Here is a 17,070-nt window from a genome sequence, read left to right as displayed (position 1 = left end):
GGAGGAAGACCTTGCCTATTTGCAGAGATCCCTGTGACCTCTGCCCCCACGCTGCCAGGTGATCCCATTGAGCTGCATACAGGGACTGTACGCTGTGAGGCTCCAGAGGTCTTCTCACAGAAGGGGCCTTTAGGGATAGTGAGGTGCATCTGAATGTAGGCCTGAAGGGTTCAACCTCCTGCCTGTTTAACTTTGTTCTGGAGTGAGACTCTGGCCATTATGTTCTTAGTTTGGTGGAGAAGAAACCTGTATACACAAGTAGCCAGATGCCCCCTTGCACTGCCCACATTTTCGGGGCTGCAGTGGCTGCAGCATACACTTGTCAGTAATTTAGCTGCTGCCTATTAGCTCATCATGCTCAGCCTCCCCATGTTAGTTTATCAGCCTCCACTTTCATCAGCATTATTCATGATAGTTCTTTGTTGCTTCCAGAGATAGTAACCTGGGCTGGGAATGCAGCATGAGCTTTTTTCCTGACATGAATATTTTAAAGTTTAAAAGAAACATTTTTAATCAGTGTGTCAGGAAGGACTAAATAAACTAATGCACTTTCCAATCTTATACAGATGGTCTTGCAGTTAAGATGGTGAATAAAGGTGCAGGGATTCCAGGCTGAGTCTCTGGCTCTGCTGTGGCCTCACAGCGTGACTTCAGACAGTCCCATTAGCATCCCTGGGGCTTTTCCACATCTGCAAAATGACATTCACATGCCTCTTCATTTGTCTTTCTTCTGAACGGTGACTATAGGGTTTTTTGAACCCTGGCTGTTCTTGACTGAAGTTCTGTTTCCTCTCTGCTATTCCTGCATTGCTGTTGATCCACCTCCCTGTCACTCTGCACAGATCTCACTTATGGTAAACTATCCATCCCTTCTGGGTGTGCTCCCACAGTCAGAGCTATAAGTTAGAACTGAGTTTACGTACATAACTTTTCCATGAGAAAGTGGACTGAATAGCCCCAGTGGTACAAGTCCTTCAGCAGCTCTGTTTTCCTATGGAGGCCCTAGCTGATGGACAGGTTCCCCTGCATTTTAAATGGAACTGCACAGGAGCTGCTTACAGTGAAGATCTACATCACTCTCCTAGATGAAGAGCATGAGCAGAGCTTCAGGGACTCAGTAATTGAATGTTACCTTGCATGTCATTGCTCAACCCTGGGCCAGGTGTGCCTGCCAAGCAAAGCAGGGCTGAACTTGGTGGCATCCCCCTCTGACAGGCCTGGCTGGGTGGTCAGAGTCATGCCACAGTCATCCCTGCTGCGTGACCTTGCTGGGAGGACTTACCTCATGCACTAAAGACTAGAATTGATCTGTGAGGGCACTGTTAGATGTTCTTGAACAAACTGCATTGTCTGTTAGTGATACTTCAGCAGTGTTCCAAGTCTTATTCTTTTATTAAGAGTTTTGGGATGACTATTTTTGTTTCCCCTAATCCCCAGCTCCTGGAAGAGGTGATTACATGAGACTCCAGTGAGAAGAAATGAGTGCCTGTCATCTTAACAGAAACTGTTTATAGTACCCCGAGCTGGGGAGCAACACCTCAAAGTAACCCCTGAGGTCAGAAAACAGAAAGAAAAGAGAAAGATTTCAAATATATATGTGTATTTTAACCATCTTGTTTCTTCAGCTAATGTTATGGTTTGGGGGGCCTGACTGGTGATTTCACACACTTGTCACTGGCAGTGCTGCCACTGACTGATCTGCTCTCCTTGTATTGCATAGCTGAACTGAGTGAAAACCAGCAAATTTTAAAGCTCTTTCAAGTTATCCCCGAGTCTGTAAAGGCAACTAGGAAGGGGCTTAATCCTAGAGCTGAAATATTTCAGCTAGGGCAGCTCCCCATTGATCCTGCTTGAAGAGATCAGAAGACTAATCCCATTCCCTTCCTCCTCTTCTCTATATAAACTGCCTTAGGGGCTTTTTAGAGTGCCTGGTCACTTATCAGCACTTTCCTGCTGAAGGGTACAGTCGAAGGTGACTCTGTTGGTGGGAGAGGTTGTGAGAACTGCTGTGGTTCCAGGTCCCAGCATCGTGGCTCTGCAGTATTTCAGCATGTGAAGTGGTTGTTTTCAATGGCAGGCTTCCTGGGCTGGTGGCCTTTGTTAAAAAACAGGCATTTATTGGGAGATAACAGTAGGGACTGGCAGCCTATTTAAATCACAGCTGAGTTTTGTATTATAAATTACATCAACTTCTGGAGTGCCAGACTTCCCAGAGACGCTTAATTCCTGCCTGACTAGGACCTTGTCCCTGTTCCAGGGACTGCAGTGTTGGCTGATTTATTTTACTGGGAGATTTCATCAAAACCTCTGGCTTTAACCTATACAGCCTTACGTGACTTGGGGTCTCCTTTTCCTTGAGATCTCCCTCTCTTCCTGAGTGTTAACATGGTAATAAATGTCACATGAAGCATTCCAGCGAGCATATCCTTGATCTAGTTAGGAAAAGCTGATGGCAGGCCAGTTTTGGGATGAGGGAAGGGTTGTGGGGGCTGCGCTGCTGTGAAAGGAATTCAAGTGTCTGCATAAGGACTTCTCTCATTTGATGACAGCAGGATGATGTGTGGATGGCACACAAGGAACGAGCTGTCTGTATGTTTGTTGTCCAGAAGCAGTGTTTCTCACAGGCATGCTTGTATCTCATAGTAGTGGAGAGCACAGCCAGAAGGGGAGGGACATGCTCTTGAAAGCCCTGCAGCTATGTGTAAAGGTGGTGAGGTGCAGTCTCCCTGGGGCAGTCCTAGGAGAAGGGGCATCAGCAGAAGCAGTGGCTTCATGGGTTAAAACCCATTCACAAGGTCTCCATGTGGCTGGAGTTTAGTGTCCACCTTGTGTTGTCCAACAAGGCTTTATTACCCTTTGACCAGCTGGCACCTTCTTTCTTTGAAGGACAACACTGTTTTCCAGTGCCTTTTCAATTACCCTTGCTCAGAACAATAAGTCCAGTCCTACTGGAGCAATCTGTGGATTCCTGGCTGCCACTGCCTGGGTCATAAACCCAATTTGGCATCTGTTGACTTGGGAAGTGTTAGGGTCCTGTGTATAATTAATAGCACTTTCCTCCCGGGGCACAAACTGAAGCTGATGTGCTGTAATTAGGAACACACAGGCTCAGAGGTTGATTTAGGCATAAGGTTAATGAACTGTAAGTCCCTGTAGCAGTGGAGGAATTTGAGTGACTCCAAAATCAGCCGTGGAAGGAAAGCTGGAAAGCACTGAAGGGGACGGGCCAGGGGCACTGTGCAAATCAGACCCCAAAACAGACTAAAGGTAACATGCAATCCCTTGCTTTGTGAATTAGGACCAATTCCTGACCAGAGCACTCTAGGCAATGCTGGCAGCCATGTGCTCTCTGCAGGCCATGCTGCTCTTTCTGAACTTTCTGGAATAAGTACTGCTGGAGAAAAGCTCTGCAGAGACCTGTGTGGAGAATAGAGGTGACCTTGTGTTAGGGGCCCACAGCAGTTGTAACACCAAGACCGTAAAGGTCACCTGCCTGTAGAGATGAGATGGGACTGTCCCGGTTGTGCTGCCCCAGCTGGGTGTCACCACCATGGGGCTCAAGTCCTGTGTCCACTAACTGCCTTTCTGTGTCTCCTCAGCTGTCTGCGACCCGCCATGCCAGAACAAGGGCTCCTGCAGCCGCCCCCAGGTCTGTACCTGTCGCTCAGGCTTCCAGGGCTCCCGCTGTGAAGAAGTTGTTCCTGAGCAGGAGTACCACCCGCCTGGTGCCGCTGCTGCTGCCTTCCAGCCCCCCGCAGGCTCCCTCCGGAGGAGGACCAGCACAATAGGGCGGGATGCCTCCCCGCACGGGGCTCAGGCGCCCATCCCACGGCACGTCCCAGCTGTGTAAGTCATACCTGAGTCCTGGCATCATGCTGTGCCCATCCCTCAGGCAGATAACACCTTGGTCAGCTGGGCCACGGCCTCTGCTTCATGAGACCGGGCAACCTGGCTCTTGATGAGCACTCCTCCATAGGCTGTGGTAGCTGACATAAGGGGGTCAGGTCCTGCTGTCCCTCCAAGGGACTCAGTTTGTTTCCAGCACTTTGTCACAGTCCCCTGGCTACACAGGAATGTGATGGGCTAATTATGATCCCATGAGGAAGGAGAACTGTGAAGGTCATCAGTTTGCCCTTGTCCTGCTGCTGAATAGCCTTCATGGTAGCAGCAGGGTGGACAGAGGAGTGGTGGGTAAATCTCTTTCCCAAGAGGATATGTTTAGAGCAATATATCCAGGTAGTACCCACAGAAGAGAACATCTAAGGTATGCTTGTAAAAGCTGGTATTAGGAAAACAATGACACTCACAGATGTCTCCTGGCAGAGTCTAGCAATTACTGAGCCATTTGTTCTGTATTTCTGAGTAATTTTGCTTTGGTTTGGGTCATTTTGGTACTCAGGCAGATGCCTGCATACTGGGTACAGAAACAAAGGTGGAGCTGCTGGAGCTCAGAGGTCCATGCAGGGGGGAGTGTGAGGAGTGTGTTAAACTCAGAATGACAACTGTGGCATCGTCTGGTCTTTTCAGAGAGGAAGGACCTAGTGCTTCAGTGCACCTGCCTCAGATCAGAGCTGAGATGCTCCTGTACCTGGGCTACCACTGCTTCACAAAACTTTGTGTTTTGTGGCATCCTGCTGGAGCTGTAGCTGTTTTTACTGAACGAGGCAGTAAAGATGGGAGAGGTGTCTTTCCCTAATAAGCACTACAACTGTGCCAGCAGCTTTTTGGGGATGGAGTATTGAGAGTAGTGCCTGCTACAATAACCCACACATATTACTTGTTTGGGTTTTTTTAGACCATCTCCACTTCTCTATAAGAGTCCATGAATGTGGGAGCAAATTGTTAGACTGCATCACCCCTAAAGGCCCCTGTTTTTCTTGGAGCTCTTCAGTCAATTGCTGGGCCAGAAAGACTGGTTTTGTTGGTAGCCACTAAAGCAGAGAATTTTCTCATGGCTTCCAGGAGGAGCCCCTCTGTCACAATCAGGAAGACATTACAGCAAATTACAGGTGTTTAATCAGGATATAACTTCAGTTTTTCCTTTATCTTCTCTGAACTTTTGGCTTTCTCTGTCAACATCACTTTGTGCTGCCTGAGGAGAGGGAAATTTGGCCTTTGCTTTTCTATTTTCCTGCAGGTTGTTTCCAACATGCCCATTGCCCCTACAGTAGCTACTGCCTTTCTGTCTCTTTTGAAACAGAGGCAATGCATGGGCTGGAGACAATTCTAGACCCTTGGCTGTGAACAGTTTTGGAGAGGCTCAAATGACTGGCAAAGATTTTACTGGCACCAAGTAGTTCGCTGAAGCTGACATATCTTGGTGCCCAAATGGAAGACTATCTAATAGAAACCACATTGAGGAAAGGCAGAGGTGATGCTGGCAGGGAGAGGTGACCAAGCCCCTGTCATTGCTGCTCTAAGAGAGGCTTGCTGCCCAAGTGAGCACACAGCCCTCTCATGTGCCTGTAATCCTGGGCATTGCTGATGAGTTTCCCTGTGGTGATGACCTCCTCCTACCCCTCTGTGCTACCACTCTGTGAGGAGGGACTGGAGGGGAGGGAGAGCAGTGTCCTTGGAGATACAGCACCTGTTGAAGGCTTTCCCTGTAAGGAACATGACCTCAGGCTCCGCACAGAGGACGGAGGGCTGTGCAGGCACTGGCAGAGCATTCTTGCCCAGTCAGTCAGACATAGCAGCTAGTGATCACTGAGCTGGGATTGCTGAATGCCCAGCTGCCCAACGTACCTTAAATCCTCTGGCACTATCCCAAGGAAACAGGACTCCATTAAGGACTGTGCTCTGCTGGTCCTCCTTCTCTGTCCACGAAGGCCATAGGATGTCACCTTCATCCCATGCTTCAGCAAGAGACTCTGACTATTGTCCTTTGCAATGGCCACAGGTAGGACACCAGGACATGTCCACCACTGACTGCCTTCTGGAGAGTCCTGAAGGATTCTCTGAGGCTGCTGTGTGTCCCTCCAAGAGGGAGTTCTCACCACCCCTCTGTGTGCTGTGCTGCCCAGGCAATGTTTACCAGCCCTGCTTTGCAGGCAGGTGGAGGGCTGCCTGCACCCTGCCACTGGTGTGCATTGAAATGCCTCTCTTCAGCCCCTGGGTGTTCTTCTATACAACTCAGTCACTTGGATTTTTTCTGTGGTCTGTGGAACTTATAACATGGTGTGGTACTGCATAACTTAAAAGCCTTGTTGCTGTTAGAAGAGTAGTTCCCCAAAAGTTTTTGAGTGTCCCTTTCAGCATGTCAACTTCTGGGCTAGCTGCAGAGCCTGTAAGAGTGAGCATCTGCAGCCAAAGGCATGGTCTTGGCCATGCCCTCCCATTGCTTCACTTGTTGGTCCCCACCTGGTCTCTGGGTGAGTTGGCTCAGTTCAGTAAACCAGCAAAAAAATGAACACAGCAAAATCAAAGATAATTTTCTACCACTTCAGTGGACTAAATTGGCTTATTGGAAGATCATGAGACCAAAAGAATTGGAGAGAACTGCATGTCTAGCAGTGAAGGGGAGGAAAGGAGGGGTGGGGAAGTCACTTCTCTAGGTTGGTTATTTGTATCATGAAACCACACTCTTAGACTCGTCTGAACTTGCAGTGACAACATCATCTCTTTCCACTGAAGTGCTTTCTGTGCTTTTGCATGAAGCTCTCTTCATACAGTTTTGTAGCAGCAAAAGCAAGAAGTTTGTCTTAAAAGAGCTAGGTAGTGGTTGTTCATGTTTGCAGGTATGAGGATTGGGTTTTAGGCACTGCAAACTCAGAGCTGCATTCACTGGAGTTCAGTTCACTGTCAAGTGTGAGAGGAACAGCTTGGGTTGTCAGGTCCATGGTCTGCTCCAGGATAGGGTGGGTTGTGCTGGTGGACGCTGACTTTTTCTATTCAGCCTGGCATGATTTCACAGGAGCTGGCTTACTTGTCTGATTTGTCAATAAGGAAGAGGTAGAAGAAGTTCTTGAATGGTTCTGTGGATGGAGGACACCGGTGATTCTAGGTCAGTGTTGTGAGAAGACTCTGAGTTCCAGGACAAATACCCAGTCCCCAGCCTCCCTGTACATTTGCATTGCTTACAAGCAGGAGTTGCACAAGAGTAGGAGCTTATAGACATCTAAGCCTTGTCTTGCTATTTAAAGACAGGAAATCAATATTCACATGAGTGAATTTGCATTCTCTTTTTGTTTATTTGCATCTATATTTGCTTTATTTGTGTTTGCTTGTACAGAGCTAACTATCAGAAGCTCTGAAGCTATACACTAGAACACTACTATATTAGATTCCCTTTAAACATGCAACAAAACCCATTAATTCACCACAGAGACCTGGTCTCTAAGAAGTAATTGGGTTGCTATTGGTTTCAATGTGTTTTGAAGTGAGTCTTCAGAGAGAGAGTTAAGAGAGCTGCCAGCTGAATTAGTTAGGAACTGCCTGGACTAAAATATTCCCCAATTACGTGAGTGATGGGACTGCTTTAAAATTATTTCTTGTCCTCATGTAGTTGGATTTGCTGCTTACCATGACTGCGCCTTCATTGTGGGGACTAACTTGGTCTGGAGGTAGGAAATTTTTGGGAGTCTGTAGGAGCCCATAAAGTGTTGGTGAAGAGCATGATCAGACAGCTGCCTGTTTTCATGATTCTGCTTCTGGTATGCACATGCTTCTGGTTCTGCTTCAGAACCACAGTAGCCTTCTGTGGCTTCCCTGCCAGGAGAGCCCAGGAAGCACAGCTGGGACAGCAGAGATGTTACTGTCAGTCCTCTACCCTCAGGTACCTCCTCACCCTTGGTGAGAAGTGGCAGCTCCTTGAGCAACAGGGCTGTACCAGTCCTGTGCAACTGGTTGTACTGCTTGGTTGGCATTTTCACCTGCCAGATGTGAGGGCTAGTGAATGGACTTGTGGGCATTCCCACTGTAGCTGTCATAGATCCTTTCCTGGGTGTGCTGGCAGTCTTGGAAAGATGTGGATTGAAGGTCAGCTTGAATGTTGTGCTGAGCACAGGCATCAGTGCTGCACAGTTACTTGTAGCCCTCAGTGTTTCTGTCTGGAGAGGTACTGGGTAAGAACCACTCCATCCTGGGCTGGCCTCTATGGTGTGCATTCTCTCTTCCTCCTGGGACTAAAGAAGAAGAAGATGTATTCAGTCTTACTTGAGCTCAACCCTTGCCCAGGGAAGGACAAGGCTAGGAGAAAGGCAGCTCTGGGTCTACTTTGCTGACACCAGAGCTGGTGATGCTCCAGCTGTCATCCTGGAAATACAGGCTAAGCAATGAGTACCACTTCCCAAGTTCCTTCAGCAGTCTGTGGTTCAGTGCAGATTTGCAGTCAGGTGTCCAAGAGAGCCTGTGGAGACTTGTTAGCTGCTGCAGAAGCTGAGAGGGCCCCATTCTGTGCTGGGTGGAACAGCAAGTGCTCTGGAGAGCAAAATCCTGGGGGTGTTAGAGGCCCTCCCAGCACGGACTAACTGCAAACCCTCCCTCTTCTTGATCTCAGCCTGAATCTCTGCCTGGAGAAGCAAAGCCCTGATGGATGATTGTGCGGGTGGAGTTGCACCTCAGCCCAGAAGCTGAGCTAAATGGAAACAGCTTTGTTTTCCTAAGGCTGGATTATCAGCAGAATTCATGTTTATTTAGCAGGGAGTGGAAAGGGTTTGTTCCCTTGCCCCTTACCCTCAGGATGGCTGACCAGATGCCTTTGACTCTGGCAGTGTGTGTGGAGGGTCCTGTTGCTGCCACCTGAGAAGGTCCCTTCTGCCAGGGATATATAAATCTGTAGCCAGCCTCTGTGCAAGGGAGCTGTGCTGCCTGGATGGGAGGTGTGTGCTGGGTGATGGCTGCTTGCAAAGCAAGGCATCCTTCCTCTGGGAAGAGAAGCAGAGGTGTCTAGGACCTGCAAAGCATTCCCCCAGTGATGCAGGCAAGGGAAAAGGACATAGCTGTAGTGTAAGGTGCTGAGACACTGTGCAGACAGCTTAATGCAGCTAAGCTCTTGAGGGCAGGGAGCTTCCTGCTCTGAGAGGGTTCTGTTTAGGCAAGGCAGTTGTTGGGAGTTGCCTCGTGTTTTCAGGATGGAAAAGGAAGAAGGCTGAGTTGCAACATGCCTGGCCCACTGATTTCTGATCCCAGACTCTCTGCAGCACCCTGGAGGAGACATCTCCTCCCTTCCTGATGAGAGGAAGTGCTGTATGCAGCCCTTGAGGAGCTGTGGCAAGCGCTCCTGGCCTGGGAACACTGGGAACCTCATGCCAGCAGGCAGGCTCTGCCAAAATCTCTGTTCTCTCTCCTGGAAGCAAAGGATTAGAACAGCAGGGAGCAAACAGATGGGAGGATCTTGGGTGGGTGGCAGAGGTTGCTGGATGGAGAAAGTGTATTTTCCCCCATTTGAAAATTGTTCTCTTTCATTTGAAAATCCTGTCCTGGTGCTAGTCAAATGTCAAGCATGATCCTTTGCAAAGGGGAGTGGAGCCCATGGATGGATACAAAGCTGTCTGCCCTGGGGTCACCACTTAAACCACGACATTGAGAACTGTGGCTTGGCAAAATCAGCTTGATGAGCTTGTTGTCATTGAGGACTAGCAGATAGAACAAAAAGTTCACTGCAAGGTCACTTGCTTTTTAAAGATGCTGCTCCAAACAGAGGCAGATTTGTCTTAATTGTTAAAGCAGGATCTGGAGCCTCCTGTCTTGCCAGTTTTGAACTTTCCACATTCATGAGAAAAAGGAAAACTTGCTTACTGCCTTACTTGGGCTGCTGACGAGTGTCCAGGACTGTTTATCCACCATATGTCTAGCACTAGCAGGAGGTCTGTACTAGCTACATACTTACTGAATGCATCTTTGCTCTTCTGCTCACTTATGGTTGTCACTCAGTCCACATTTATGAGTGTTACAATTTATTAATATCCAAATATCAGAGAAAAAAAAAAGCCAGACCTTGATGAGAAGCATCCCCCTGTTTAAGTGCATTCCTGTGGCATAGCCTGTGGCAGCTTTCCCACTTCATTTGGTATGGGACCAGCCCAGGCGATCCATAGTACACAATGTTGAATTCCCGGGGTAGAACACCGGTGCCAGCCTTGTGCCACTACAGTGTCTATGCTTGTAACTTGAATGGCATATTTTCTCAGTGCAGATAAGCCCTAACTGCAGCTTTCTAAGGTGCTTCCCTTTGGCAGTATGGTTTTTACAAGGTGGCCAAACATTTACATTCCTTGATCCAAAGCCAACTTTGAGTAGATATCTGAGACATTGTTAAAAAATTGAAACTAAAAAGCCAGTGCCACTCCGGGTGAGAATATGTGAAAAGGAAAATATGTCACTCAGGACAATGAGATCTCCATAAGCTCCAGATCTAGGCCCCTTTCCTGCTTTGACATAGTCAAAAGTCCTTGGCAAGCTGGATGAGAAGCCTAAAGGAAAAACTCAAGCTACTCAAGAGGAGTGTAAATGCCATTTTTCTTATATTAAAAAACCCCTCCTATTTTTAAATTACATGATATACCTTCTCTAGTCTGGCACCAGATTCAGTTGCTTTATTTTCTAGTGTTTTAAAGTTGTCAGCACCCTTCTGGTTTATATGTTTTATGTATTTACTTTCTGGGGGGTTGCATACCCTTCAGAGCAGCAGGAGAATAGCTGGCTTTCAGGCCCCTTTTCAAAACTCCAAATATGGTCCTTACATTAAACCTGGTTTTTCTGCACCTCCTTGGGAGCCATTCCTATAGCTGAATGCAGCCTTTAGGCAGTTCAAATGCACTTTTCCTTCTAACTGAGAGTGCTGCTACTGTCAGCTCAATCTGAGACTCCATGCAAGAGAGCAGGGTGCGGGGCAAATACATTGTACATGTGGTAGGTAAGGAAGTACAGAAAATCCAGTTTATAGCCTATTTTATATACTATACATATATCATTTGCGACATTTATGACAATACAATTTATATAGCAGTTGTATAAAAAAGAAAGTTGTTAGAAGAGCACTAAGGCCACATGATCAAATGCTGGGAAGAGTTTTCCTAATGCCTGAATTTGGATTGCCATCTATCTTGCCTTCAGCTCCCTTGTGCCTGTGGATTGCTGCAGTTTCTCATACCTGACTGTGTGTTGCCTTTTTTGGTTTAAACTGGTACTTCACTAAAATCAAAGCTGTTCTCTTTAGTTGTGAATGTTTCACATAAATCACCAGTGCTAGCAGGAAACAAGGGATTAATTGAAGTTGATTTGATACAAGAAGTGGTTGAAATGAAGATCTAAAAGTCTCCATATAAAATCTACTTGTTCTTTTTTCCTTTCTTCAGAAGCATCCTGAGAAATGCTGCCCTGAGTTCTTGGTGCTTAGTGGGATTGGTACCTTGCTCTCCACACCACCTCATTTTTTTTCCACCTGTGTGAAAGCTCTCATTTAGGCAGAAACTAAACATCTAGACAGGAATTAAGAAGACATTCAGGCTGGAAAAATCTTATCTATCTATTGCTGCTGATGGAAAAATATCCTCTATGCAAGGAAGAAATCTGGAAGGAAAGGCTAAGATTTTTCAGGGTAGAAGTGAAAAGCAAATTAGTCAATGGAGGGTAATTCATGTGGTGCATACCAGAGACTGATGGTGCTTAGGACCCAAGTCAGATGAGTTTTTTTCCCTGTACACCCTGGGCTCCTGCTCTGAGTCAAGGTATTCTTTATTGCCAGAAAAATTGACAAATTGGAAAGAATTCTGAGGGAGGGAGGGAGCTGAGTGGAATGGTTAACAGACCCACATCTGCAAAACTGAGCCAAGTGTTGGCCTTGGAGGATGAGGAACATACTTGGAGGCTGAGGCTATCAGGATGGGGCAGAGTGTATTAGGTTGCCTGTAGCCTTGGCAGGGTGGCCATGGTAATATTTCAATGGTATGGCTTTCTAAAAAGCAATGTGCCAAACTATTCCAGGGATGTAATGACAGGTTGATAATGACACTGGAGCTTTGCCTTCTCCATGACTTTGGAGCTCAGTTGTTGCAGAACTGGAATCCAGGCGCTGCCAAAGCAGGTGCAGGGCTCCACATCCCTTCTCAATGAGGAGTCTGGGAAACCTGTTCCTCCCTTGTAGTCCTTGGTGTGGGTGCTGAGGGCTATGTGAGAGAGGTCTAGAGCAGACTGATGGTCATGGTACTCCTGAAGTCACTGGCTTTGCCATCAGGCATCACGCTGACATGGCCAGGAGTGTTCCTGGTTCCCAGACACCCACTAGGCATTTGGCTAGTGAGCACGTGGAGGGATGGAGCCGGTGCAGAACAGTACAGACTAAAAATCACCAGGATGCTCATTCCCTGATCCTCAGCTGGGATGAGGCTTCAAGAATGGATAGCTAAGGTTACATCCCAGCTCAGCTCTCATGGATTGAGTGCTGCAGGTGCAGGAATCCTGTGTGTGGCTGGGGATGGAGCAATGTGAGAAGACCTAACAACACTGAGGTAATAGATCCAAAAGCCAGGACATCCTGCTGGGTGTTTAACCATGATTTTAGCTTAAAATATGTCTTAGATCTACAGTGTTCCCAGGATGAGTGGGAGACCACCTGCTGTAGATGAAAAGCCTTCACTTCTTCGGATGAGAGCACTACACACATCTCTTCACGTTGTTGCTCTCACGCTGTGTTGTGTGTGTTCAGCCACAAACTCCTCACCCCACTCACATGCCTGGGGTGAGAGAGGCATTTCCAGCCCTCTCTGTGTCCTGTGTAGAGCAGTGGGCAGGCAGCTGGCTCCCCCCACTCCCAGGGGTGCATGTGGGTGCAAGGATGAATAGGCTAAAGTGTTTTCTCAGGGCTTTGAAGCTGGCAGCCTAGTGAAGGGGGTGGGTGTTGCTAGTCAACAAGATGAAAATGAAACTCAAATGTGCTTGTTTTTTCACTGTGTTATGGGGGAGATGAGTGACCTCCCTGCAGCCAATGTTGAGCTTTTCTCTGGCTGATGCCTCTGCAGCAGGTTTCATTAGATGGCAGCCAGGCCCTCAGCTTGCAGCTGTTGTGTCTTGTGGAAACAGAAGGCCCTTTGAGATGGAGATCCGTGCTCTGTGTGTACAAGCACAGGTTGATGTGTTGTCCTCTCCTCTCGTATGCCACTGCCCTAAGCACAGATCCTTCCCTGCCAGGTAGGACCCTGTACTGGGGAGCGTGGGGAGCAGGAGAGGGGCAGAGGAGGCGTTGCTGTGGTTGGTGGGGGGTTGAACCTCCCCACCTTGGTGGGGTGGTCACAGTGTGTGACTGACAGCCCATTGTGTGACTGACAGCCCATTGCTGACTGACAGCCCAGCTCTGGCTGTGCCAGCAGCTTGTGCCAGGGTTTGTGGTGGAGCACAGGCTGCGGCCATGGCGCGATGGCTGCAATGAGATGGTGGCACTGATGGAGACCTGCATGTGATGGCAGCTGTTAGGATGCTTCTGCATGTGTCTCTAATCACTAAGGTGTGAGACTGCCTGTGTGACTGCATTTGGCAGCAGTGCTGTGCCTGTTGATTGTGCTGCTCAGCACCAGCCCCTCCATGCAGCAGGGGAGCCAACTGAGGCAGTTTTGTCACTGTTCCAGCCCAAAGGAGTGTGCAGCTGAGCACCACAGGCCATCCTGGGCAGTTCTGACAGAGAGGTGGTTCCTTGCCTGGTCTCCCTCACCACTGAAATCCCAGTTTTAGTCTATGGAGTGTTCAAGATATGGCCCAAATGTGGCATTTGTAATCAAGTAACCTGGCATGGTTCCTCTGTTGGCTCCACTTGGAGCTCAGAGCAGTTGCAGGCTGCATTTTTATTTTTGGCTTTGGCCTGCACTTCAGCTCTGGAGACAAGCAGATTGCAGACAGCTCTTTATCACATTTGGCATTTGGAAATCATTATTCTGGCCGTTTAATGGGTCAGCACTAAGGTCTGATGGATGCATGGTCTGCAGTTCCTGCTGACCACCTGATGCCATGTCTTTGAGCAGGGCATGTTTCTGCAGCCTCGCTGGGCCAGGCAGGTGCTCTTCCCATGCTTGGAGAGTTGGACTTCTTCCAGGGAGTCAGTTGCTCACTGCCTAATACATGAGAGCAAAGAAGAGCATTCAACAGAGTGGCAGGTGGCATGTGTGGCACATGTGGCAAGGGAAGGGCATTTAATGTCAGCAGAGAGCTGTGTGGAGGCATGTGAACAGCCACTTTGGCTAAGGAGAAAATTGGATCCCAAGAGACTGGTTAAAAAGGACTTGTTAGCTGTCTATGAGCTTAGAGGGGTTCAGTTACATATGTGGTGTCTGGCAACTCCTGAACAGATAAAATTAGAGTTCACAGCCCCCTGTCTCTCTGTTCTCACACAGTACATGGCAGGCTGGGAGCCAGCTAGGATGGCTCTGCAGCACTGGCACTGCTTTGGGGGCCAGAAGAAGGAAGATGCCAAGGTGGTGGTGGTGGTGGAGTCTGAGCTTGGTGGCATGAAGCAGACAGCTGGTGACTCTGCTGCCCCATGGACTTGCACATCTGCTGCTACAGTTTGTAGTGAGAGATTCAGAGAAATCTTGGCCAGCCACTGGCACATATGTCAAGTGGAGCAGGCAGCTGGAGTTACCCCTGCAACATGGCACAGGTGAGAGCCCAAAATAAGAGCCATGTGGGCTCTATGAGAGCTTCTTCGTCACTGTGGTAAAGGATAGGGCTGGCACCTGGGTGCTGGACTGACATGACTCTTGGCATGTGCCAGTGACAGAGTGTAATGTGCATCAGGGAGCCTGACACATGTTCCTGGCCCTGCAGCCCCACTTTGTGAGTACTGTTTGTGCCCTCCCACACAAAGGCAAAGGGTATCATCAGTGACACTCTGCCAACAGCAGCTCTAGAGGTCTTGGAGGGGAAGAAAGATTTGGATGACTTGCACCTTGATGTCCCTGTGATGGTCCAGGTGCCAGTGTCTCATGTCCCATCTTGCATGGCATCTGGCTGTAGGTGTCTGTGGGTCTGGAACAAAGGCACTGAGCAGTCATTCTTGTGGCCTTCATGGTACATAGATTCTGCTTGGCTCTCCCAGGAAGGGCTTATTCCTGTGGAGGCTGGCTGATGCTTCTCCAGTGCAGGAGAACTTCCCTTGCCTTCCATCAAATGCTGGGGAGCATGGGCTTCAGACTTCAGGGACTCCCTCATTTCAATGGTAGGTACCAGGGCTGAAGACACCAGCAGGAGGGACAGCAGGCAGGTTTCAGTGGTATTTCTGCTGCCCCTGGAGATAATAAACTGAGCCAGGATTTATGGATCTAATGTGGGTGAAGTCGTGAAGTCAGTACCTTGTATGGTGTGGTTTTCCCCCTCCTCCCAGAGTCTTAACAGAGCTGTCTTCCTTGTCATGTTTGTGAGCTAATTGATAATAAACTGGAGTGCTCTCTAAGCAATGCCCCTCCTGTGCCTGAGCCCTGAATCCTTTCTGCCTGCTGAGGAACCTACTTGGAATCCAAGAAAGGGGAAGTTTCTGGTTTGCAGTCAATTTACTGCTTTCCAAGGCTGGCTGCTTCTCTTTCCCCCATAGACACAGATGCTGGTGTTAAGGCTGCCCATTCTTCTGTTACGCTTTAGTGGAAAATCAGCAACTGCTGAGCATTACAAAGGGGGAAGTGAATCACTGATTTTGGTCCCTGTGGCCCCAAGCAGGGAGGGCATCTTGCCAGAGGGACAGGCAGATGGACAAGACAGACACCAAGTATATTGTTCAGCATTTAAAATCCAGGGGAGAACCTGCCTGTTGCCCTGGCAGGTTATCAGGGGTTGAGCATGACTCAGTCCCTGTCCTGGCTGAGCCCACTCATGTGGAGATGCACATGCAGGCTGCAGGCTGGAGTAGCTGGGGTGCACTTACCAGTGGCTGCCCCCATGGGACTCTGCTCCCAGCCCATGGGCAGCACGTGTCCTTTCTGGGTACCTGGAGGCAGCAACTGCATCCCAAGCAGCAAGCTGGTTATATTTGGAGAGATGGAGCTTGTTGGGCCCTGAGATGGGGTTTTCCAGACCCTGGGAAGATATTTTTCTTCTCTGAGAGCTGCTTATCTTCAGATTTGTTTTGGCCAGTGCTATTGTTGCCCTTCTGAGAATTGCTCCTTAGGTCTCAATAGTCTCTGTCATCTTTCCCTGATCTTCATCATGAACATCAGAAGATTTGTTTCCAGCTGGAAGAGTAAATTTCCAATCCTCATCTTTTCTGTCCTTTCCGTGTCTGGGGTTAGTGCCCCTCCCTGCTGACCACACTGCCCAGGACTCACTCTCTCCACAGTGCCTCAAGCCATCCACCCTGCTGTGGTCTGTCAGGCTTTGGCTGGGGAGAGGGTGAGGCAGGCTGGATGAAAAACCAGTAATACTCTTGTGGTACTTGGCTCTGCATTTCTTTTACACAAATAGAAAAAAGCCCCACCGTTTCCCAGCTCACTAGCACTCTGGCCAAAGTCAACAGCTGCATGAAGAGCAGCCGATAGAAGCTAAATCCAGGAAAGACTGAGGTGTTGCTGCTGGGGAGAGGGAAGTGCTTTGAAGAGTTTGCCACCTTTGCCTCCAGCTCCAAGGAGGATGCCTGGTGTTAGGTCACTAAGAGAACAGTTTGCCCACCTGTACTCCCTCTGGCTTTTGCTTACCCAGAGAGCCGTGATCACCAGAAGTGATCCGAGATTTGCAAATAGTTTCTATATACAGTGGGTTAGGAAAATAATATTGTTTTCCAGATACCTCAGTCTCAGTGATTTAGACTTGGTTATTGTGACTCTGTATATCTAATCTTGAAATTGCAGGCTTTAAAAAAAACTCTGTAGTTGATTCAGAAAACAGAAGTCCTCCTATCCATCTGTGCAGTTTCTGGGAGTCTGCCAGCTCAGCCCTCAGTGGAGTGACAGGAAATCATTCACCTGCTCTGTTCAGAGAACAGGCACCTTGTAGGTTCATCTGGAACTGGCAGTAGAGCCATGATATCCAGAGCATACAATATTTTTGTACCTTCTCTACCCTGCTAAGACTAAAGTAAATATAGAGCAGGGTGCAAGTGGTACCAAAATTCATTGAAAATAAAATGTTTACACACAAAAATGCTGTGGTGATGTG

The 17,070-nt window shown here is 48.4% G+C and overlaps 1 protein-coding gene across 4 annotated transcripts in view; it reads left to right on the top strand.

The window, feature by feature from the left end:
- The window catches only part of LTBP2 (latent transforming growth factor beta binding protein 2), a 70,891-nt gene that overhangs the window by 10,845 nt on the left and 42,976 nt on the right, over positions 1 to 17,070 (top strand). For all 4 annotated transcript variants that reach the window (XM_077180485.1, XM_077180486.1, XM_077180487.1 and 1 more), the window contains exon 3: positions 3,600 to 3,846. In XM_077180485.1, the coding sequence (XP_077036600.1) occupies positions 3,600 to 3,846 (247 nt within the window). The remainder of the gene's footprint in view (positions 1 to 3,599; positions 3,847 to 17,070) is intronic.

This window comes from Agelaius phoeniceus, chromosome 6 (genome assembly GCF_051311805.1).
Source record: "Agelaius phoeniceus isolate bAgePho1 chromosome 6, bAgePho1.hap1, whole genome shotgun sequence".
NCBI classification, from domain to species: Eukaryota; Metazoa; Chordata; class Aves; order Passeriformes; family Icteridae; genus Agelaius; species Agelaius phoeniceus.
Note: the sequence above shows the minus strand (reverse complement) of the source record. Positions and strands in the feature narration are given on the sequence as shown.